Below are 24,955 nucleotides of genomic sequence, written 5' to 3'. Positions count from 1 at the left end.
CTCTTTAAAATCAGATATGAGACAGAATGCCACCACTACATGTGTTCACCATGGTACTACAGATATGACCCAGTGTGATAAAAAAACAAAAGTAAATTTGAGTTATAAACAATGGAAATAAGCAATACAACCTTATTATTTGCAATGTGATTCTTTACATAGAAACCTCAATCTACAGGCAAGTTACTGGAAATAAGAGTTTAACAAGAGGGTAAATATGAACTTGATATGCAAAATCATTTGCATTTCTATAGAGCAACAAAGTAACAGACAGGTAAAAAATACCAGTAGGGGGAATTATAAAACCTTACTTATTAACAAATATTCTTAAAGGCCTAATTGAAATGTAATAATATGACATTCGCAAATAAGAAGAATATCAGGAAGATGTGAATTATTTCCCAAATGATCTGATTTAAAACAATTCTCGACAGTTTTTGATAGAACTTGACAATTCTGTAATGTATAAGGATGAGTAAAAGGACAAGAAGCCACAAGAAACATCTTGTTCTCCTGTGTATGAGAACAAGTTTATTAAGTAAGGTAACAAGATAAAGGAGCAGACAAACAAGCATAGGGAAGCCATAAACAGTTCATGCATGCATGAAAGGTAGCATAAAACAGAGGTGACATGTGAGATGGTGAAAGAAGAATCCAATAAAAGGAGCTGTAAAAAATAACTCAAAGTGGATTGAAGATTTAAATGTCAAAAACAAAACTTCAAAACACTTAATGGAAAATATAGGTGAAATACATCGTCAGAGAGGATTTTTGAAGCAGAACACAAAAAGTACTATCTATAAAAGACAATATTGGTAAATTTGATTGTTGAAATTAATATTTTTTGCTAACAGACATAAAAATATGAAAATCTAAGTTAAAAACTGTTACAGATATCTCCAGTATATATATCTAATAAAAAATTAGTAACAATTTATGAAAAAAGCCTAAAAATAAAAAGCAAAAGTAAACAACCCAATAGAACCCAATAGAAAAGGGGAAGAACAGCCACAGACATTTTTTTTTTTTGAGATGGAGTCTCCCACTCTCGCCCAGGCTGAAGTGCATTGGCACGATCTTGGCTCACTGCAAACTCCGCCTCCCGGGTTCATGCCATTCTCCTGTCTCAGCCTCCTGAGTAGCTGGGACTACAGGCACCCGCCAACACGCCCAGCTAATTTTTTTTTTTTTGTATTTTTAGTAGAGACGGGGTCTCACCGTGTTAGCCAGGATGGAACCACAGACATTTTACAGAACAGGAAATACTTTCCTAAAACATGAAGCAATGCTTTACGTCATTAGTGATCATGTAAATAAAAATCAAGCCTATAATGAAATACCACTTTACACCTACTTGATTGGCAAATGTTAAAAACCCATATAATGCCAAGAGTTGTGGAGAATGTAAATCTACATCTTTTATACATCACTGGTAAGTGTGCAAACTGGTGCAATCAATTAGAAAAACAGTATGGGATCGTCTCTAAAATTGAACATTTATATACCATACTACTCAGCATTCCACCCTTAGGTATATACCCAAGGAAAACTCTTATACATGTACAAGTGGTATGTATAGGAATGTTAACACCAACACTACTTACAAACCAAAAACTTAAAAACAACACAAATACCAATCAACAGGATAGTAACAAATTGTGTATAATTACAAAACAGTACAGCAAACAAAACCAACAAACTAAAGCTCTTCATAGTAATTTGGATGAATATAAGCATTATAATATTGAAGGAAAAAGCACAAGTCCATAAAGATTATATACAGTGAGGTATTCTTCTTGTAAAGCAATAAACAACCAAAATAAAAGTATACATTTTAGGAATAGACCTACATGTAAAAAAAATCAAAATATAAATTATGAATGGGACAAGCGGGAAGAGGACCTATTAAGCAACATTAAACAAAACTAGGTTTACAATATTAATACCAGACAAAAATAATATTCAAGGAAAGAGGCATTAAATAGGAAAGACGGATGCTTCATACTCTTAAAAGGTAAACTTCACCAGTAAAAGAGATATAAAAAGTTATGACTGTGATGATAAATCTTTGGAATACATAAATAGCAAATACTGATTTTAAAAACACAAAGAGACGTGAAGAAATAACAATAATAGCATATTGGCATTCTTTCCATTTTGAGTAAAGGATTTAAATGAACAAAAACCAATCAGATAAAAAAGTAAGATTTACATGATAATTAAGACATTTGATCTAATAAATGTTATATATACCCAGAGAGAAAAGAGATTATTCTTAAAATTTTACAATATATTAAACTACAAAGAACAATTAATAAACTCCTCATAGTGGAACCTATATAAACCATAATCTCTGACCAGAATCCAATGAAAGTAAAAATTAAAAATCAAAGAACAGTCCTCATATTGGCAACACATACTCTTTTTTTAATTATTATATTTTAAGTTCAGGGTACATGTGCAGAACATGCAGGCTTGTTACATAGGTATACACATGCCATGGTGCCTTGCTGTACCCATGAACCTGTGATCTATATTAAGTATTTCTCCTAATGCTATCCCTCCCCTAATCACCCCACCCCCCGACAGGTCCCAGTGTGTGATGTTCCCCTTCTTCTATCCACGTGTTCTCATTGTTCAACTCCCACTTATGAGTGAGAACATGCGGTCTTTGGTTTTCTGTTCTTGCAGTAGTTTGCTGAGAATGACAGTTTCCAGCTTCATCCATGTCCCTGCAAAGGACACGAACTCATCCTTTTTTATGGCGGCAAAATATTCCATGGTGTGTATTTGCCACCTTTTCTTTATCCAGTCTATCACTGATGAGCATTTGGGTCGGTTCCAAGTCTTTGCTATTGTGAACAGTGCCGCAATAAACATACATGTACATGTGTCTTTACAGTAGAATGTTTTATTATCCTTTGGGTATATACCCAGTAATGGGATTGCTGGGTCAAATGGTATTCCTAGTTCTAGATCCTTGAGGAATCACCACACTGTCTTCCACAATGGTTGAACTAATTTACACTCCTACCAACAGCGTAAAAGCACTCCTATTTCTCCACATCCTCTCCAACATCTGTTGTTTCCTGACTTTAATGATCGCCATTCTAACTGGCGTGAGATGGTATCTCATCGTGGTTTTGATTTGCAGTTCTCTAATGATCAGTGAAGATGAGCTTTTCTTCATATGTTTGTTGGCTGCATAAATGTCTTCTTTTGAGAAGTGTCTGTTCTCATCCTTTGCCCACTTTTTGATGGGGTTTTCTTCTCGTAAACTTGTTTAAGTTCTTTGTAGGTTTTGGATATTGGCCCTTTGTCAGATGGACAGATTGCAAAAATTTTCTCCCATTCTGTAGGTTGCTGATGATAATTTCTTTTGCTATGCAGAAGCTCTTTAGTTTAATTAGATCCCATTTGTCAATTTTGGCTTTTGTTGCCGTTGCTTTTGGTGTTTTAGTCATGAAATCTTTGCCCATGCCTATGTCCTAAATGGTATTGCCTAGGTTTTCTTCAAGGATTTTTATGGTTTTAGGTCTTATGTTTAAGTCTTTAATTCATCTTGAGCTAATTTTTGTATACAGTGTAAGGAAAGGGTCCAGTTTCAGTTTTCCGCATATGGCTAGCCAGTTTTCCCAACACCATTTATTAAATAGGAAATCCTTTCCCCATTTCTTGTTTTTCTGAGGTTTGTCAAAGATCAGATGGTTGTAGATGTGTGGTGTTATTTCTGAGGCCTCTGTTCTGTTCCATTGGTCTATGTATCTGTTTTTGGTACCGGTACCACGCTGTTTTGGTTACTGTAGCCTTAAATGCCTTTTCTTTTTTTTTTTTTTTTTTTTTTTCAGACGGAGCCTCACTCTGTCACCCCAGCTGGAGTGCAGTGGCAGGATCTCCGCTCACCGCAAGCTCCACCTCCCAGGTTCACACCATTCTCCTGCCTCAGACTCCAGAGTAGCTGGGACTACAGGTGCCCGCCACCATGCCCGACTAATTTCTTATATTTTTAGTAGAGACGGGTTTCACCATGTTACCCAGGATGGTCTCTATCTCCTGACCTCGTGATTCGCCCACCTTGGCCTTTCAAAGTGCTGGGATTACAGGCGTGAGCCACCGCGCCCGACCCAAATGCTTCTTTCTTAAAAAGGAAAAAAAAATTAAATTCAAACTGTCTTCAATCAAAGGAAATATGTGGCATTAAATAACATGTCTTAAAACAAGAACAAATAAAAACAAATTAATCATTCAATTGAGACGGGGTAGAGGGAAGGAAAGAGAAAGAGACGGAAAAAAGGTAGAAAGAAGAAAAATTTTAAAAACCATTAGCAAGTTTAAGGCAAAAAGAAAGTGTAAAATATTGAAATCAGAAAATAGAAAACAGATTTTAATGATTTCAAAGAGGCTTACTATGTGTATATACTTTTATTAAAATAAATTAGAAAATCTAATCTAAGAAAGTAATCTTCTAAGAAGATATCAATTATTGACTCAAGAAGATCTGGAAAATCTTAAAAGACAATGAACACAGAAGAAACTGATACGGTAGAGAAAAGCCTCCCCCTAAAAATGGCTTCTAAACCTGAGGGCCTAGAAGCAGTGACACCTCAGTTAATAATGAGCACCCCTTATATCTAGGTCTTGTTTTCTAAGTGTTATCCTTGAAAACAAAAAAAAACAGAGCTCCTTGGAGAAGTGGCTGATTCCAGGGCTAGAAAAGGAAGAATACCAGATAAGGCTGTGGCTTACAAGATTATAAAATGCCAGTAAAGAAGTGTTCAAAAAAAACTAAACAGGGCAATGTCAAAAAGACACAAAAACTGACTGAAAGAGTTCGTAATCACCAAATCTGGAACAGTATTAGCAATAAGATAATGTATACTAGAATATAACTCAAAGTAAAAAAAAATATATCTGATATAAAAGATAAATAAATAAATAAGGAATACGGGCAAACCTTCCTTAACAGAAGGATTCCGAAAATTATATATAGATAGTCCTCCTCTGGAAGCTGAAACCTAATCCCTCCCACAGGTATCCCAATCCCTTGAAACCTGCTTCCAAGGTATGGAAAAGAAAAAATAGTCACTTCCCAGTGAAGAAACATTGCAAACACTACTGTGGCAAGAAATAAGTTATAATTGTATGTATCTTTGATATGATGTGCCTAAAGGACATTTCAACTCTATGGTATTCCCACCAAAAACATATACCCCAGGGTAATCATGAGAAAAAAAATCTACAAACCTACTTCAGTCATCAGGCGAACCCAAATGAGAGATATTCTGCAAAATGCCTCACCCAGCACTCCTCAAAACTGACAGGGCCATGAAAAACAAGAAATTATAATAGTGATCGCCAGGGTCTGGAGGGAGGCGGGAATGGAAAGTTAATGTTTAATGGGCACAGATTTTCAGATGTTAAAGATGAAAAGAGTTCTGTGGATTAACAGTGGTGACGGTAGCATAACAATGTGAATGAACTTAATGACACTAAACTATAATATATACTTAAAAAGGGTTAAGATGGTAACTATCGCTTTGTATTTTACTTTGAAATCAGGGAGTGTAATGCCTCCAGCTTTGTTCTTTCTCAGGATTGCGTTGGCTACTCAGATTTTTTTGTCATTCCATACAAATTTTAGGAGGTTTTTTCTACTTCTATTAAAAATGTCATTGAAATTTTGATGGGGATTACACTGAATCTATACATTGCTTTGGAGAGTATGGACACTTTAACAGTACTAATTCTTCCAATCCATGAACACAGGATATCTTCATTTATTTATATCTTCTTCAATTTCTCTCATCAGTATCTTACAGTTTTCAGTGAAAAGACTTTTTACCTCCTTGGTTAAATTTATTCCAAAATATTCTACTTTTTGATGCTATTATGAATGAGATAATTTTATTAATTCCTTTTTCAGAAAGTTCACTGTTAGTGTATAGAAACACAACTAAATTGCGGCAATCACTACACAGTGTTTGCATTAATATACAAATCATTATGTTGTACACACTGAATGTATACAATTGAATATACACAATTTTTGTCAACTATACCTTAATAAAGTTGGAAAAATAGTTAAGATGGCATATATTAAGTTTTGTGTATTTTACCACAGAAAACAAATTTTTCCCAAAAAACACATAGAGGAACATACAATTTTATAGATATATTAAACAAAACCTTTAAGGAAGAGACAATTTCTATTTTATGCAACATGTTCCCAGTAATAAAAACACAACAGGAAAATCTAGTCAGTTTATATATGAAGATGATACAATCTTGAGAAAGAAAAATAATAAGATATTTCAAAAACAAATTTAACTCTGTACTTTTAAAATCATGACCAAATTAAGTTAAATATTAATATAGACAAGCCATTAATATATCACATAAACAAATTGAAAAAAGAATTTTGCAATTTTGCCCAGAAAATACTTCTTGCTATAATTAAAGGAGAAAAGCAATCATAAGATGGAGAAAAAGTTCAACCCAAATTAATAACAATTTATTATTTTTAAGATCTTATAAAATTAGAGATAAAAAAGGACCTTCTTTAATATGATAAAACATATTTATAAAAACTATAAATCGATTAAATTAAAACTGCAAATTAGAAAGTAACAGGGTAAAACAAAGTCTTAATTTCATTCAGTTTAAAATGCCAAGTTACCAAACTAGCTACTAGTGTAACTCTAAGGTCACTTTGCACTCCGAATTTTACACCTTGACTAACACAGCTAAAAATCTGTTAAGAGTCAACTTAATTATTAATTCTTCTCTTTTGAGTTAATTCTAAAACTCTAAAAAGCAAGTTTGTATTCTTTCCTTTATAAAAATTATTTGTGGTCAGGCGTGGTGGTTCATACCTGTAATCCCAGCACTTTGGGAGGCTGAGGTGGGTGGATCACCTGAGGTCAAGAGTTTGAGACCAGCCTGGCTGACATGGCAAAACCCCACCTCCACTAAAAAAAATACAAAAATTAGCCAGTGTGGTGGCAGGCGCCTGTAGTCCCAGCTACCTGGGAGGCTGAGACAGGAGAATTGCTTGAACCCAGGAGGCAGAGGTTGCAGTGAGCCAAGATCAAGCAACTTCACTCCAGCCTGAGCGACGGACCAAGACTCCCATCTTGAAAAAAGAAAAAACAAACAAAAAAAAAACCGTTTACTTAAATATTTTTCCTCGACCTAATAAGTGGAATCTAAAAATTTTCCTTCAACTAAATAAAGAAGATCAATAAATCAGCCACAGATATAGAGCCACATATTCTCTGCATATCACAGTGTGAAAACTTAGACTATATAAATTAATAATCAGCTATATATGTGTGTGCATTATATACTGAATACATATACATTTACTTACACACACACACACACACACGCACACACATACCCCTATAAAAATTTTCCTATACTATTAAGGAGAAAAATCAAGTCAATGGAAGCTATGCCTTAAAAGAAAGGACAATATGTTTTAAAATCATTTCTCAAATTGTCTTAAACTTACTAACCCTACTGAGGTATTCGATGGGAAAAAAAACTGAAGATTTAATTTAAATTACTTCTAGTTTGCTCATTCGACTTGATTTCCTATTGAAAGGCAAATAAGATGTTTCATAATGTGATTATAAAATGATAGTGAATACTTCTTCTACAAAGGCAAGCAAAGTAAGGAAATAAATGGGTCTATATGGAATTATCTTTTATTTCCCAGACTATCATAATTCTGGGAAACATCTTGCCACTTCTTTTGATCTCATTGCCAGGCACACCCTGGCCGAAACAGTCAGCTTACCTTTCATTAAATACAGTGATGTCTTTATGTTTTTGCTAATTTAAAATTTCTTTATTTTCCTAATTTAAAATTTATTTTCTCTTCAATCACCTAGTTGGCATATATTGTCCACGGAAACTAATAATGCTATTTGTAAAATCACATATGGTTGTAAACATCTAATACATTACACTTAATTTAAGATCCTTCAGGAAGGTCCTATTCATATCTTTCAGGAGTCAAATGAAAATTATTATTTTTTTCTATAAGTATACAGGGTAACTAAAAGAGTTTGTACAATTTACATGCGTTTGAAGCTAATGGAATCTCACAAACATAGAAATACACTGATTTAAAATGGAAAAAATATATTTTTAAATTCATTCTACATATACAATTAAATGTACTTCAAGCAACTTCTAGAAAAGATCCTAGCAGCTTCTTTAGATAATGTGAAAACGGGACCACAAAGATATCAAATACTAAAAATAATACTTCATTGATTTATTTAGCAATGCATGTAAAAAGTTAAATTTTAGAATATATTTAAAACTAGTACCCATTTTTGACCTTTAAAAATCACCTTTTTAATCATTTGAATTCTAAGATGAATGAGAAAAAAAATCAAACATAAACGTCAAACATAGTCCCTTTTGTTAAGTCTCAAGAAACACTAGAAAAACTGCCCAAATTACAATAAAAACACAAAACAGTAAAGCTTTCTTACTCAGCAGTGACCTATTATGTTGAACAGGCTTAAAACAAAATGTGTCAAAGATCAAGAGTAAGTTATCTGAGATGTTAAGTTCATAAGGTCAAAGGTACAATTTTATTAGGTCAGAGGTAATATAAATAAAATCTTACATGTCAAAGAAGAAAGGTCACAGAAAAGGTGTATATAATATAAAGACATCATAGATGACAAGTAATAACTTTAAGTAGAACAAGTATGTGTACTATAGATACCCTCTACTGATTAAAAAAATGAACTTCCATGATAGCAACAGAAAATAGCCTTTTTATATCACATAATTCATATGCTATATTATACATTTGTTTTCAGGAAGAAGAGGCTATAACCAAGAATAACGACATGAATTAAGTAAGAACTTTAAGAAAATTTAATTCATTCAAACTGAAACAGTACACAAAATGAACACATCATTCAAATCTCAAATCATAATAGCTAAACATAAGACTGCTATGGCTACAAAAATCAGATAATATTGCACATTTTTCTTCCAAAGTGTGTGTATCCTATTATTTGCTTCTAACCTTTTCTCATTGAAATAAAAACATGTGAAATTTATATTTCAGTTTACTTAATACCATATTCCAGAAAAAAATGATTTTTTGTAAATTAAATAATATTTTTAGCTGTTTTATTAATGGAAATTAACTACAAGTAATTTTTTTTTTGATATCGAGTCTCACTCTGTCACCCAGGCTGGAGTGCAATGGCATGAACTCGGCTCACTTGCAACCTCCACCTTCTGGGTTCAAGCAATTCTTCTACCTCAGCCTCCAAAGTAGCTGGGATTACAGGCGTACATCCACGCCCAGCTAATTTTTGTATTTTTAGTAGAGACAGCGTTTCACCATGTCAGCCAGGCTGGTCTTGAACTCCTGACCTCGGGTGAGCCACCTGCCTCAGTCTCCCAAAATGCTGGGATTACAGGTATGAGTCACCGCGCCTGGCCACAAATAATTTTTATAAAGGAAAGAACATCATTTACAATGGGAATTATTACAAGTAATTGAGGCAATTAAGGTTTTTTTCAAAGTAGAGTACACAAATACGTGACTATAGTTCTAAACAGAAAACTCATGTAGAAAATGGGGGTAATCATAAAAGATTTAAGTAATAAAAAACTCCATACTATTCTCTCTTACAATACTTACACAATTTGAGTAAAAGGCAGAAAATTATCTGAGGTAAACTAGATTATTAGTTCCACATTCCATTTCACTTATATTAAAAGTACTCAGAATTTACAAAGGTGAAATTGAGAGGTCTACTCCAATGATACCTTCAAGCCACTCTGCATAAACTTTTCATTTCGATTCAACTCAATGGAAATTTATAAATAACCTTAACTATATGTCAAGCATTATATCAAACATGAATATGCAGGGCTCAAACACTGGAGACTTAATTCTAGCTACCGTGAACTGGCTTGTACTGGACTAATCTAACGCCAAAAGTTGCACAAAATACACAAAGCGACTATTTGAAAGGAACAAAAGCCAACACAGGACTTGAAAGACTATGATGCCTAAAAAAAGGCAAGCACATAAAATTAGCTGTACATTCATTCTGGATACTTCCTTCAGGGTTTATGCCAATTTCTGGCATGGGAGCATAGTGCAAGCAGAGTAGCAGTCTTAGTGAGCTGAGGAGACAGAATCTGGAGTTTAGAGTCATCAAAGTGGTTAAAACTTGAAAGGCAAAATTCTTCCAAGTTAAAAAATCACAAAAAAAGTGAGCTCAGACTGGGCTATCTTTTTTTGTTCTATATGAATTTTAGAATAGTTTTTTCTAATTCTGTGAAGAATGTCATTGGTAGTTTGATAGGAATAGCACTGAATCTGCAAATTGCTTTGGGCCGTATGCCCATGTTAACAATACTGACTATCCATGAGCGGGGAACATTTTTGCATTTGTTTGCGTTATCTCTGATATTTTTGAGCAGTATTTTGTAATTCTCATCTGTAGAGATCTTTCACCTCCCTGTTTTGTAGCTTTTTTATTCTTTTTGTAGCTTTTTTATTCTTTTTGTAGCTTTTTTATTCTTTTTGTAGCTAATTTGAATGAGACTGAGTTCTTGATTTGGCTCTCAGCTTTGATGTTGTTGCTGTGTAGAAACGCTACTGATTTTTGTACATTCGTTTTGTGTCCTGAAACCTCACTGAAGTTGTTTATCAGATCTAGGAGCTTTTGAGCAGACCCTTTGAGGTTTTCCAGGTATAGAACTGTACAATCTGCAAAGGGAGAGAGTTTCACTTTTTTCATGCTATTTGGATGCCTCTGATTCTTTCTCTTGCCTGATTGCTCTGGCTAGGCCTTCCAGTACTATGCTGAATAGGAGTGGTGAGAGTGGAAATCCTTGGGGAATGCTTCTAGTTTTTGCCCCTCCAGTATGACGTTGGCTGTGGGTTTGTCATAGATGGCTCTTATTGTTTTGAGCTATGTTCCTTCAATTCCTAGTTTGTTGAGGGTTTTTAACATGAAAGGATGTTCCTTTCATCTTTGAAATTGCTGTCCTTTGGATAAGGCTTTTTGTTTTTATATTCTTTGATGCCCTTAAGGGTTTGACTGTAGTATACACTGCGTTCAGTGAACTGGCTTTGTTTCTGGATGACTTCAGCAGTGCTGGACTGCATGCCCCAGGGGAATGAGACCAGGCCCACGGTTTGGAACCTCAAGGTTAAGCACTTGCTGCACTAGAGTGGCTAAGGTGTTCCCTGTCCGCTGGCAACAATACTTCAATGGCAGGCGCTGGCAAAATCACTTCATCAGCACAGTGGTATCAGGTCCAAGTGCACAGGCTAGCAGTCACAGGTTCCGCATGCATGCAATTGCACTTGGTAGGGTGTGAACACGTATTTGCACACTGGTGATGGCAGTGCAGTGGCAAGAGTCCATACCTGCACCAGTGCCAGTAGCAGCGTGGTGGCAAAGTCCATGCAGCTGCCAGAAAGTGGTGGGGAGAGGCTATGGGTAGCTGCGTGCCAGCAGGGGCCCATCTGCAGAAGCTCTCTGATGGTCAGGCAGGGTCTCGTGGGATAGGAGCTATGGTGGCAGCCACCTAGAAGCACCTCGTTTGGGCATCCAAGTCTGCACTGCAAGAAGGCATGGCCAGGCAGGGACCCTGGGAGATGCCATCAGACCAGGGTGCTCAGATCACACCGGCCCTGTTCCACTGTCAAGACAGCACTGCTGTGTGCAGATCTGACAGACAACAATGACCAAAGCCACCTAGGGGAACACAGTGAGACTTGGGGATTGAGCATCTCTGGCTGCCCTCCACAGCAGCTGTTCCTGTGTCAAACCCTCTGGGCTCTTCACAAGCTGGACTCCAGTCCCTGCCACCTCTCCAAGCAATTCTCCCTGTCAGCTCAAATGTCCGTGGGAGTCATGGGGTCTCCTGCAGCTAGGATTCCAGAGGTCTGTGATGAGAGTGGGTCACTCCTTGCTTAGTTAGCCACCTCTTCCTCAGGAGAGAGTCCTGGTGCTCTGCAAAGCCAGGCGGCATTCCCCACTTTCTCCTGCAGCTTCAGCTCAGGGTGGGCCTTCCCTCCCTCTAATCTCAATGCCTTCCTTAGAAGATCTGCTCGGAGCGTGCTAGCCTTCTTGATGGTCTGGTCTCTGGGTGGGAGAGATGCTCTTCCTGGCTGCATCTAGTCAGCCATCTTGGCTCTTCCTGTTTTCCCTTATTTTAACAAGTCGGTAAACCAAATACTATTCAACTACAGATGTGTTCCTGATGGTACATAGGAAGGCACTGACATAAAGCTAAGAAAAATAACTACAGCTTCACATAGACAATAGGGATCAATTTCACAGGCTTAAGTATGAATGTATGAAGTCAGGCACAAAAGAATACATACTGTATGATACCATTTATATGAAATTCAAGGATAGGCAAGAGTAAATAATGATGCAAAAATTCATAGTAGTTAACTTTTGGGGACACAACTAGGAGGGGGCATAAGAGGAATCCAAAGGGTACAACAAATGGTCTATATTATGATCTGGGTGGTTTTATATCAGTTTATACATATGTAAAAATTCATCAGCTATATACTTGAGATTTGTGTTCTTGACTAACGAATGCCATACCTAAAAAAAAAAAAAAGTTAAATATACACATGCACCTACATAAATGGACCTGCCCTCAAAGAACCCACAAAAACTTATCCTGGATGGCTTAAGAGTTGCTTAACAAATATGAATTTCTTATTCTTGAGTAGTTTTAAAAATTTACTATAATAAACAGGACAGCAAATTCACAGATTATCTAGCTATGTCATCCAAGTTTCAAAAAGAGTTAAATGAAAAATATTCATATATATATTTATACAAATCTAAATTCCATGTTGACAATAATTATGTGTGAAGAAATAATGAATTTCCAAAAGCTTCTCAATGGTATACTGATGCAAAATTATCCTCTTAAGTGAAATTTATGTGGTTAACTGTTTTCCAAGAAATGTGGCATGTCACTGAGTAATTATTTTCCTGCATTATTAAAATATCAATATACCATAACCTTTCCTTATACTGAAATTATGTAAATAACAGCATTAAATTCTTGTTTCTATCTTTCTTGTTAAATTAATATATACACTAAAATAATGACACATTTGTACACTATATTATAGTAGCTATTAAGTGCTAAATTTAGTTTTAAATAATCATAGAAATAAATACAAACATGGAATTTTTTATAATAAAACAGCACATATTGGGTACTCAATAAACAACTGTAAATGAACAAAAATAAAGTTTACCACTTCTTCATCTGAAAGTTCACGCCCCTGGATGCTGCTATTCTCTCTCACAGCTTGCTGGTGTTTTCTCCCTTTAACATGGCTAAAAAGATATACCTCCGAAGAGATCTAAAAGCATAAAATCAAAGCAATGTAATCAATGTAACATTATATGAATTTTAAACACTACACATTCAGTCCAGTATATGATATGTGAGTTGAGATCCACCTAGTATTTACATATTAGTCTTAAAAATAGTTTCCTCAAACATAATTCTGAGAATCCTCTAGAAGACAAATGGTTAAAAAAAAGACTCAGGAGGCTGAGGCAGGAGAACCGGGAGGAACCCGGGAGGCGGAGGTTGCAGTGAGCCAAGATCGCGCCACTGCAATCCAGCCTGGGTGACAAAGCGATACTTGTCTCCAAAAAAAAAAAGACATGCTATAGTCAGCCTAAGAGGAAATTATTTCCTCTAAGTTTGAAGATTCAAGTCTTAGCAGTGAAAATGTTGTTTTCTTTTTTTAGACCTAGTATCCCAAAAATACTGACTTGGGCTATCACATTAAGCAGGTAATCATCCATTTTAATAGTAACTATATTCTTTAGCACTTTTACTGCTATTCCGAAATGCTGATGTTTCATTCAGAATCATGAAAGAAATCCAGGTCACTCAGCAGATGCCTTAGCATGAGTTTTATTTTATTTTTTGAAACAGAGTCTTGCTTTGTCGCCCAGGCTGGAGTGCAGTGGCACAATCTTGGCTCACTGCAACCTCCGCCTCCTGGGTTCAAAGGATTCTCATGCCTCAGCCTCCTGAGTACCTGGGATTATAGACATGCACCGCCATGCCCAGCTAATTTTTTGTATTTTCAGTAGAGACGGGGTTTCACCATGTTGGCAAGGCTGGTTTTGAACTCCTGGCCTCAAATGATCCGCCCACCTTGGACTCCTAAAGTGCTGAAATTACAGGCGTGAGTTGCCACATCTCTCCTGCCTTAGCATAAGTTTTAAAAGACTGGAAGAATATATTTCCATGGTTTCATAAACTTTAGAAGTAAACTGTATCATTACAATATTGATAATAACAACTTACCAGCACATTGCAGAGAGAACACTGCTTCTTTCTTTCATAAGGGGTCAGTTTGGGGGCATAATCAGTATTTGCATGTCGCCCACTGCTTAGCTCAGCAGCTTTTTCTTTTCTTTGTTCAATCTGTTCCATGTGCCTTCGAATACTTTCATCATGCTGTAGATGAAGTCAAAGTGCAAGAATTTCAAAAATTATTCAAATTATAGTGAGAACTCGGAAAAATATATTTCCATTAAAACTTCAAAAATTATAGGAGAATGTCGTTTGTATGGCAACTTACACACTGAAGACAAAGCTTTACAGAAAGCCCTTTAATATCACCCACATGAACAGTAATGTTTATTAAAGTGTGCTCCAGGATAGATATTAATAGGTGTTTTACAGAACAGGTTCCATGGTCAAATAAATTTGAAAAACAGTAAACTAAAGCTAAACAGGTTTTTAATGTAGAACTTTACAGAACTTCCAGTACATCACTGTGATCTATGACTCAATACACCTAGCTTTTAGTAGGCATCAACTTACAAATTATTTGCCAATAACATATTTTTGAGAACCACTTCCTGGAACCCACCATGGGAAATGTTAACCTATAGGTAAAGCACATGCTTATCCATACAGCAAGCAAGGCCCATCATGACCAATCCTATAACCTACTCCATTTTTATACCTCCAGTGACAATCCTGGGGGGAAAATACTATTTCAGACCTTTGTCCTTACACTCATCTATTTCATATGGCTACGATGGCATCCCACCTACCTATCTATTTTACTCATCCTCCTTTCAAGATCCAGCTCAGGAAGTGTTCTTTAAAAATCACTTCCCTGACCTCTGACACTCCTCATGTTAGACTAAGTGTCCTCTTCTGTGCTTCCACAGCATTTCATGTATGCCTCTCTCTATGTGGAAGTTATGTACTTAGCACCTGAGTTTAAAGTAAATGAAGAGTTTCTTAAAAATCAGAACGATGCCTTATCTCTGCATTCCCCTGCCTACCACAAGGCTCAATAAATACCTGCTACAATAAATTTAAATGAATGATAAATTTCTAGGACTATACAAATAGTAAAATACGGTCTTCTAACTTAAGGGTTTTACTATCCCTGTGAGGAGCCAGCATGTAAATAACTGTGACATAATATGAAACATTCATACTGTTAGAGACTGCCTACAGGTTGTAGTAATACTAAAAATTTTCTAGAAAGTATCAGTTTATCATAATCTCCCAAGCTACGATTATGCAATTCATAAGCACTGAAATCAAGTGAAGCAAATCATAAGAAACATCTTTTAATTTACTTTTGAGTGATTAAAACCTATGAATATAAGAAGCCTACCAGTAATGCCTTCAAGTCATTAACAAATTGCTGGCCGGGCGTGGTGGCTCAAGCCTGTAATCCCAGCACTTTGGGAGGCCGAGACGGGCGGATCACGAGATTAGGAGATCGAGACCATCCTGGCTAACACGGTGAAACCCCGTCTCTACTAAAAAATACAAAAAACTAGCCGGGCGAGGTGGTGGGCGCCTGTAGTCTCAGCTACTCGGGAGGCTGAGGCAGGAGAATGGCGTAAACCCGGGAGGCGGAGCTTGCAGTGAGCTGAGATCCGGCCACTGCACTCCAGCCTGGGAGACAGAGCGAGACTCCGTCTCAAAAAAAAAAAAAAAAAAAAAAACAAATTACTTAGTAAAAACAGGAAATGTTAAATAAACTTCCTTAAATTTTTTTCCTCAATGGCTCTACCATATCAAAGGAAACTTAGTTTCCAGATATTGAGTTAGAATGATCATAGTGAAATCATATAAGCTTTGCTGTGCAAAGATTTAGAATACAAATTAATTCAATTTTTGCTCTACAAAATGTTGATCTCATGCTACACTGCAAGCCCTAAAATTTCAGTTTAAAAATATGTAATATCCTTACCTTGAGCTGAATTTTTTTCTGTAACTCTTCCATAGCTTCTTGTTGAGCAGCTGTGAGTGCTGCCAATCGTTCTTCCCTGTCTCTGTAAGAAGACAGTAAAAATTATAAACTCAACTGCTTAAAGTAACAAATCTCATGAGGCTCAAAAATACAATTAGGACACATAGGCTTATATAGTCTAAAGGGCTATTATTTATTTAAAAAAATATTCTTCTTAGAGTGCCTACTAAATCCCAGGTATATTGCTAATTAAACGTTTGGGAAACAATAGAGATTATCAGTTATGAAATGGACTTCTGGACCCAGGCATGGGTTTAAATATTAGCTCAAAGACTGTCATTTGAATATGGCTGTTGAAAACTATATTTATCTCTATTCCCTTCCAAAAACACAATTAAACCACAAAAAAGAATAGAAAAGGCATAAGCTCACAAAAACAAAGAAGAGGAAATAATCACAAAAAATGGACATCAATATTTCAAAAGCTGAGAAGCAATCCTGAGAAAGCTGAAATCTAAGCTTTCAGAGGGAAACTAATAAGCAAGGTGACTCTACTAGCAAAATTCCATTAAGAGTTCAGAAATTGAAAAAAACTATTCACTTATGAAGGAAGGGATAAAGGTTGAGGATAAAAATAAGCAGACTCGGAAAGCCTTAAAATACAGCAGGTCTCCAAATCTCCCCACGCCAGCAGAAGATGAAGAGATTACTCCCTAGAGGGGCTGAACAAAAGGACCTGCATTCAGGACAGAAGGCAAATTGGAGGTGAGATAATACACTGAAAACAGGAAGTTTAAGTGAAAATCTACATACTGAAATGGTGAGACAAGTAGCATCCTTCTATTTTAATTCATACAGCATGCATAGCCAGCTTTCCTCACCACTCCCCTCATGTATCCCAGAATTTAAAGTATAATAAATTAGAATAAATAAATAAAAAGAAACAAACTGTTAACACACACACACACACAATGTATAAATATATTTTCTCTTTTATTATCTTAGTTCTTTTAAAAATATAGAACTGTATAAAGAAATAATTTATAAGATTAATGTTTCATTTATGAAATTTATATGTAAGATATGTGAAAATAGTAACGCAAGGGGAAGAATGAAAGAGGAGGCCAGAACTTTGGTACAAAGTTGTTCTATTTTAACAAAATTAATTTAGTTTTATCCTAAAGTAGAATATAAGTCAAGATGAATACTATAATCCAAAAAGCAACTATTAAAGTAACTAAAATAATATAATTTTTAAATAATGAAGAAAATAATACAACAAAAAGTGGTTTAATAAAAACAAAAGGTAAAGGAGAACAAAAAAGACTTGAGACATATAGAAAACAAGTATCAAAATGGCGGACATAAATTCAGTCATACCAAAAATTACATCAAATGAGAATTGACTAAACATTCCAATCAAAAGGCAGAAATTAGTAAACCAGATAGAAAAGTAAAACCCAACTATGTACAGCCTACAAGAGACAGATATGAGATACAAAAACACAAAAAGGATGAGGGTATAAGAACAGAAGACATACCATGTAAATAGTAGCTAATTTTTGTATTTTTAGTAGACATGGGGTTTCACCATGTTGGCCAGGATGGTCTCGATCTCTTGACCTCATGATCCACCCGCCTTGGCCTCCCAAAGTGCTGGGATTACAGACGTGAGCCACTGCGCCCGGCCAAGAACTTTATAATAAGTGAGATCACTTAAGATGAAAAAGACAAATTCCTAGGAAGACATGAATTATCAAAGCTGATTCCAGCAGATATAGAAAAATCTCAATAGACCAAAAACAAGGGGAAAAAAACTTAACTGGTAATTTAAAATCTTCCCACAAAGAAAAACCCAAGCCTTGATGGCTTTACTGGTAAACTCACCCAAACATTTAGAAAGAAATAATACCAATCCTATGGAAATGGTTTCTCAAATAGAGCAGGAAAGAATACTTCCCCTTACATTCCGTAAGGCCAGAATCGCCATAACACAAAAGCCAGACGAAAACATCGCAAGAAAACTACAGATAAATACCCCTCATGAACATGCCCTTGGCAAGAAGCCAACAACATATAAAAACTATTATATATCATGACAAAGCAGGAATTAACCCAGGAATACAAGGTTATTTTAATATGCAAAAATTAATGTAACATACCATATTAATAAAATAAAGAGTAAAACCCATAGTCATCTTAATGGACCCACAAAAAGAAGGATTTCACCAAATTCAAAGTCCATTCATGTTAAAAGCTCTCAACAAACTAGAAATAGAAAGAAACTTCCTCAATCTATAAACTTTATCAAAAATCTACAGCAAAGATCATACATAGTGGTGAAAGACCAAATGCTTTCCCACTAAGATTGAGGACAAAACAGGGACACCCAATATCACAACTTCCACTGAACATTAAATACAAGGAGTGAACCAGTGCAAGAGGGCAAAAAGAAAAAAAATAAATTAAAGGCATCCACATTAGAAATAAAGAACTAAAACAAACTTTATTCACAGATGCCATGAGCCTTTATGTATAAAAAGTACTAAAGAATAAAAATAATAATAATAAAAAAACTACCCAAACTAATACAGACAGTCCCCAACTTATAATCATTCAATTTACAGCTTTTTGACTTTATGATGAGTTTATAAGGACTTAACTCCATCATAAGTTGAGGAACATCTGTAAGCAAGTTTAACAAGGTCATAAAAAACACAGTTGTAGAATGAAATAAATTAAAATCTACTGTATTTCCATATACTAGAAAGAAAAATCCAAAAATGAACCAAAGAAAACAATTCCATTTACAGCAGCTTTAAAGAGTACTTAGGAATAAATTTTAAAAAGAATTGCAAGACCTATATGCAAAAAACTACAAAACCTTGTTGTCAGAAATTAAAGGAGATCTAAACAGAGAGAAACATCACATTCATGGACTGTAATATACAATAATGTAAAGATGTCAATCTCCCTAAACTGACCTATAGATTCAATACACTTCCTATCAGAATCCTGCAAGCTATCTTGCAGAAACTGATAAGCTGAACCTAAAATTTATATGGAAAGGCAACTTTGAAAAAGAACAATGAAGTTGGAGAATTTATACTATTTCAAAATATGCTATAAAACTGTATAGTTTTATAAGACTAAACTAGGAAGAAGTTGAATCCCTGAATGGACCAATAACAGGCTCTGAAATTGAGGCAATAATTAACAGCCTACCAACCAAAAAAGTCCAGGACCAGACAGATTCATAGCCGAATTCTACTACAGGTACAAAGAGGAGCTGGTACCATTCCTTCTGAAACTATACCAAACAACAGAAAAAGAGGGAATCCTCCCTAACTCATTTTATGAGGCCAGCATCACCCTGATACCAAAGTCAGGCAGAGACACAACAAAAAAAGAGAATTTTAGACCAATCTCGATGAAGAACATTCATGCAAAAATCCTCAATAAAATACTGGCAAACCAAATCCAGCACTACATCAAAAAGCTTATTCACCACGATAAAGTGGGCTTCATCTCTGGGATGCAAGGCTGGTTCAACATACGCAAATCAATAAACGTAATCCAGCATATAAACAGAACCAAAAGATAAAAACCACATGATTATCTCAATAGATGCAGAAAAGGCCTTTGACAAAATTCAACAGCACTTCATGCTAAAAACGCTCAATAAATTCAATACTGATGGAATGTATCTCAAAATAATAAGAGCTATTTATGACAAACTCACAGCCAATATCTCACTGAATGAGTAAAAACTAGAAGCATTCCCTTTGAAAACTGGCACAAGACAGGGATGCCCTCTCTCACCACTCCTATTCAACATAGTGTTGGAAGTTGTGGCCAGGGCAATCAGGCAGGAGAAAGAAATAAAGGGTATTCAATTAGGAAAAGACAAAGTCAAATTATCCCTGTTTGCAGATGACATGATTGTATATTTAGAAAACTCCATCGTCTCAGCCCAAAATCTCCTTAAGCTGATAAGCAACTTCAGCAAAGTCTCAGGATACAAAATCAATGTGTGAAAATCACAAGCATTCCTATACTCCAATAACAGACAAACAGAGTCAAATAATGAGTGAACTCCCATTCACAATTGCTTCAAAGAGAATAAAATACCTAGGAATCCAACTTATAGGGGATGTGAAGGACCTCTTCAAGGAAAACTACAAACCACTGCTCAACAAAATAAAAGAAGACACAAACAAGTGGACAAACATTCCATGCTCATGGATAGGAAGAATCAGTATTGTGAAAATGGACATACTGCCCAAAGTAATTTATAGATTCAATGCCATCCCCATCAAGCTACCAATGACTTTCTTCACAGAATTGGAAAAAACTGCTTTAAAGTTCATATGGAACCAAAACAGAGCCCGCATTGCCAAGACAATCCTAATCGAAAAGAATAAAGCTGGAGGCATCACGCTACCTGACTTCAAACTATACTACAAGGCTACAGTAACCAAAACAGCATAGTACTGGTACCAAAACAGAGATATTGACCAACGGAACAGAACGGAACCCTTAGAAATAATACCACACATCTACAAACATGTGATCTTTGACAAACCTGACAAAAACAAGAAATGGGGAAAGGATTTCCTATTTAATAAATGGTGCTGGGAAAATTGGCTAGCCATATGTAGAAAGCTGAAACTGCATCCCTTCCTTACACCTTATACAAAAATTAATTCAAGATGGATTAAAGACTTAAACATCAGACCTAAAACCATAAAAACCCTAGAAGAAAACCTAGGCAATACCATTCAGGACACAGGCATGGGCAAGGACTTCATGTCTAAAACACCAAAAGCAACAGCAACAAAAGCCAAATTGAGATGGGATCTAATTAAACTAAAGAGCTTCTGCATAGCAAAAGAAACTACCATCAGACTCAACAGACAACCTACAGAATGGGATACCCGTCAGACAAAGGGCTAATATCCAGAATCTACAAAGAACTCAAATGAATTTACAAGAAAAAATCAAACAACCCCATCGAAAAGTGGGCGAAGGATATGAACAGACACTTCTCAAAAGAAGACATTTATGCAGTGAACAGACACATGAAAAAATGCACATCATCACTGGTCATCAGAGAAATGCACATCAAAACCACAATGAGATACCATCTCACACCGGTTAGAATGGCAATCATTAAAAAGTCAGGAAACAACAGGTGCTGGAGAGGATGTGGAGAAATAGGAACACTTTTACACTGTTGGTGGGACTGTAAACTAGTTCAACCATTGTGGAAGACAGTGTGGCGATTCCTCAAGGATCTAGAACTAGAAATACCATTTGAACCAGCAATCCCATTACTGGATATATACCCAAGGGGTTATAAGTCATGCTACTATAAAGACATATGCACATGTATGTTTATTCCGGCACTATTCACAATAGCAAAGACTTGGAACCAACCTAAATATCCATCAATGATAGACTGGATTAAGAAAATGTGGCACATATACACCATGGAATACTACACAGTCATAAAAAAGGATGAGTTCATATCCTTTGTAGGGACATGGATTCAGCTGGAAACAATCATTCTGAGCAAACTACCACAAGGACAGAAAACCAAACACCGCATGTTCTCACTCATAGCTGGGAACTGAACAATGAGAACACTTGGACACAGGGTGGGGAACATCACACACCGGGGCCTGTCATGGGGTAGAGGGAGGGGGGAGAGATAGCATTAGGAGATACACCTAATGTAAATGACCAGTTAATGGGTGCAGCACACCAACATGGCACGTGTGTGTGTGTAACAAACCTGCACATTGTGCACATGTACCCTAGAAAAAAAATTTAAAAAAAGAAAAATCAATCAACTAATTACCATATTAACAGATTAAAGGAGAAATTTTATAGATTTCCGTATTTTAAAAAAAACACCAAAGCACTTGAAAAACTCAACATCCACCCAGTAGCATAACATCCCCCAGCTGAACTGCTGCTATACCCTACCACATAGGGCCAAGTTACTGCAGAAGTGTTGAATTCTAGATGCTAGTGCACCTTCCCCTTAAAACTGAACTGAAGTGGGTTCCCACTAATTGGAGACCTCACGCCTCTAGCACACAGAAACAGTTGACATCTCCCCCAGCCCACATACACTGCCGCCCACCCCCCCTCCCCCACCGCCAATACCACTGGTGAGACATCACCTCACACTTCCAGGAGCTTTGAGCCTCTGGCATACCAAAGTAGTTGCACCCCCAGCACCACAGCTGATGCAGTACCCCCACCCCCCACCCCAGGGATCCAAAGACTCTACTGACCCAAGTAGTTATGCCTTCTGGGGCTGACCAGATATGGCAACTTGACTTCCAGGGATTCAGAACCACGACTGAGCTGTGTTCTAGGCCAAAGAGACACAGTGCCCCATCTACCGAAAACTGGACGAGTCCCCCTACATTCCAATCTGCTGAGGCACCCTACCTCTCCAAGGAGTGGTCATTGCTGCATTGTTTCCTACCCCAAAGGGCCCAAGATACAGCTGTATCTTGCCATTCCTGGGTCCTTGTTGCCACTGGACCCAGCCTCATAGAGCCTAGGCTATTATATCAAGCCAGGGTCCCAAGTGACCACTGTATACCATGCTCCTCATCACCCAGAGCCTGAGCTACCATGTTACACAGTTGGTTCTGGATCCCAAATGGTGACTCTTCACTGCTCCCCAGGGATTGAGTCTCCAGATACACCTTCTTCCCCAGAATCATGCCAGTGTCCCCTCCAAGGTCAGAAGCATGGCAACATCCCAGCCCTCTGGGCCCAAGCTGCTGGGGTATGCCCCACAGCAACAAACCCTGTGTAGTGGGACAACTGAATCCACTCATGCCTTGGAGAGAGAACCTATGCCTGAAGTCCCAGGTGCTCCAGTAGTTTCACAGGACCCTAAGCCCAGGAATTTGGCTCCACAGCTGCTCTGAGTCCCTGTGCCCTGCAACCCAGTGCTGCTGTGGCTGCCTGTGTGCAATGTCAGACCTGTTACCAAAAGAGATCCCCTCAATGAAGATTCCCTACTTTGGGGAAAACAAGAACAGGAAGACCCCTACAACCTTTGCCCTAATAACCTCAGCAGCCACCATCACTGATACAGACTCCTACAGTCTAGACCACTGAGGCACTCACAGTGTACACTGACATTGATCACAACTAAGAAGCTACATGACAACTACACCACTGCACCCACACAGAAGCAGAGCCACTGTGTCCTATACCCAAGCAGTATTCCCAGGCCCATCTTCAAGTGAAAGTCTTCCCCTTCCCACTCTGTAAAGTTGGAAAGATATGACTGCACTATCAGATGTACAAACAAGGCAGGGTCATAAGAAACATGAAAAGGCAAGGAAATATGAAACCACTAAAAAGAACACAGTAACTCTCCAGTAACTGACCCCAAAGAAACAGAAATCTACAAATTCTCTAAAAAGTAATTCAAAATAATGAACTAAGGAAACTCAGTGAAACATAAGAGAATAAAAACAGACCATTCGATGAAACTAGAAAACTAAACCATGATCTGAATGAGAAATTCAATAAAAGAGATACTTTTAAAAATCTAAATAAAAATCTTAGAACTGAAGAATTCAATGAAATAAAAAAATACCACAGAGGGTTCAACAGCAGACTAGATCAAGCCTGAAGGCTTCTGAACTGACTCAGAAGAGAAGAAAAAGGAAAAAGAATGAAGAGAGCCTATGGGATACCACTAAGCAAACAAATATTCACATTGTAGGAATTCCAAAGAGGGAAAAAACAGAAAAGGCTTATATAAATAAAATAATTGGTAAAAAAAACTTCCTAAATCTTGGGACTTAGGAAGAGACAGATATTTACATACAAGTCAATGAAGCTCAAAGATCCTCAGATAAACTTTAGAAGGTTCTCTCCAAGGTACATTATAATCAAACTGTCAAAACTGAAAAGACAATGAAATAATTTTAAAAATAGCAAGAAAAAACTCTCAAGTCACATATAAGGGGATGTCCATCAGAGTATCATTGAACTTTTCTGTAGAAACCTTGCAAGCCTGGGGAATGGGATGACATATTCAAGATGATGAAAGGGGGAAAAAAAAAATCTGCCGGCTAAGAACACTATACCAAGGAAAACTATCCTTCAGAAATGAAGGAGAAATAAAGTCTTCCCCAGACAAATAAAGTTGAAGTAATTCACTGACACTAGACCTGTGTTACAAGAAATGCTTATTCAAGCAGAAAGAAAATTATAATAATTACCACCATGAATACATTAAAGTATAAAACTCACTGGTAGACATAAATACTTAGTCAAATCAGAATACTTTGAAACTGTAAGTGTGGTATGTAAGCCACACATATCTCTATTATGAAGGTTAAAAGTCAAAATAGTCAAAAGTAACAAAACTACAATAAGTTTTTAAGGAATACATAATATAAAAAGGCAACTATTGTGACATCAAAAACATGACTTTTGGGGTGGACAGTAAAAGTCTAGTTTTTGTATGTGCCAGATATTAACTTAAAACAGTTGATAACAGTTATCAACTTAAAACAGTTGATAACAACTTAACAGTTGTTAAGTATAACAGTATAAGATGTTTTGTATAAGCTCATAGTAACCACAAAACAAGAAACTATAGCAAATATACAAATAATA

At 36.4% G+C, this 24,955-nt stretch overlaps 1 protein-coding gene across 11 annotated transcripts in view; it reads right to left on the bottom strand.

Annotated features, from left to right (window-relative positions):
- LOC105491013 (S-phase cyclin A associated protein in the ER) overlaps positions 1-24,955 on the bottom strand; it is a 560,926-nt gene that overhangs the window by 339,628 nt on the left and 196,343 nt on the right. For all 11 annotated transcript variants that reach the window (XM_071100885.1, XM_071100886.1, XM_071100887.1 and 8 more), the window contains 3 exons: positions 16,289-16,370; positions 14,368-14,520; positions 13,295-13,402 (listed from right to left, as the gene is read on the bottom strand). In XM_071100885.1, the coding sequence (XP_070956986.1) occupies positions 13,295-13,402; positions 14,368-14,520; positions 16,289-16,370 (343 nt within the window). The remainder of the gene's footprint in view (positions 1-13,294; positions 13,403-14,367; positions 14,521-16,288; positions 16,371-24,955) is intronic.

This window comes from Macaca nemestrina, chromosome 7 (genome assembly GCF_043159975.1).
Source record: "Macaca nemestrina isolate mMacNem1 chromosome 7, mMacNem.hap1, whole genome shotgun sequence".
Taxonomy (NCBI): domain Eukaryota; kingdom Metazoa; phylum Chordata; class Mammalia; order Primates; family Cercopithecidae; genus Macaca; species Macaca nemestrina.
This window is presented reverse-complemented; position numbering and strand designations above follow the sequence as displayed.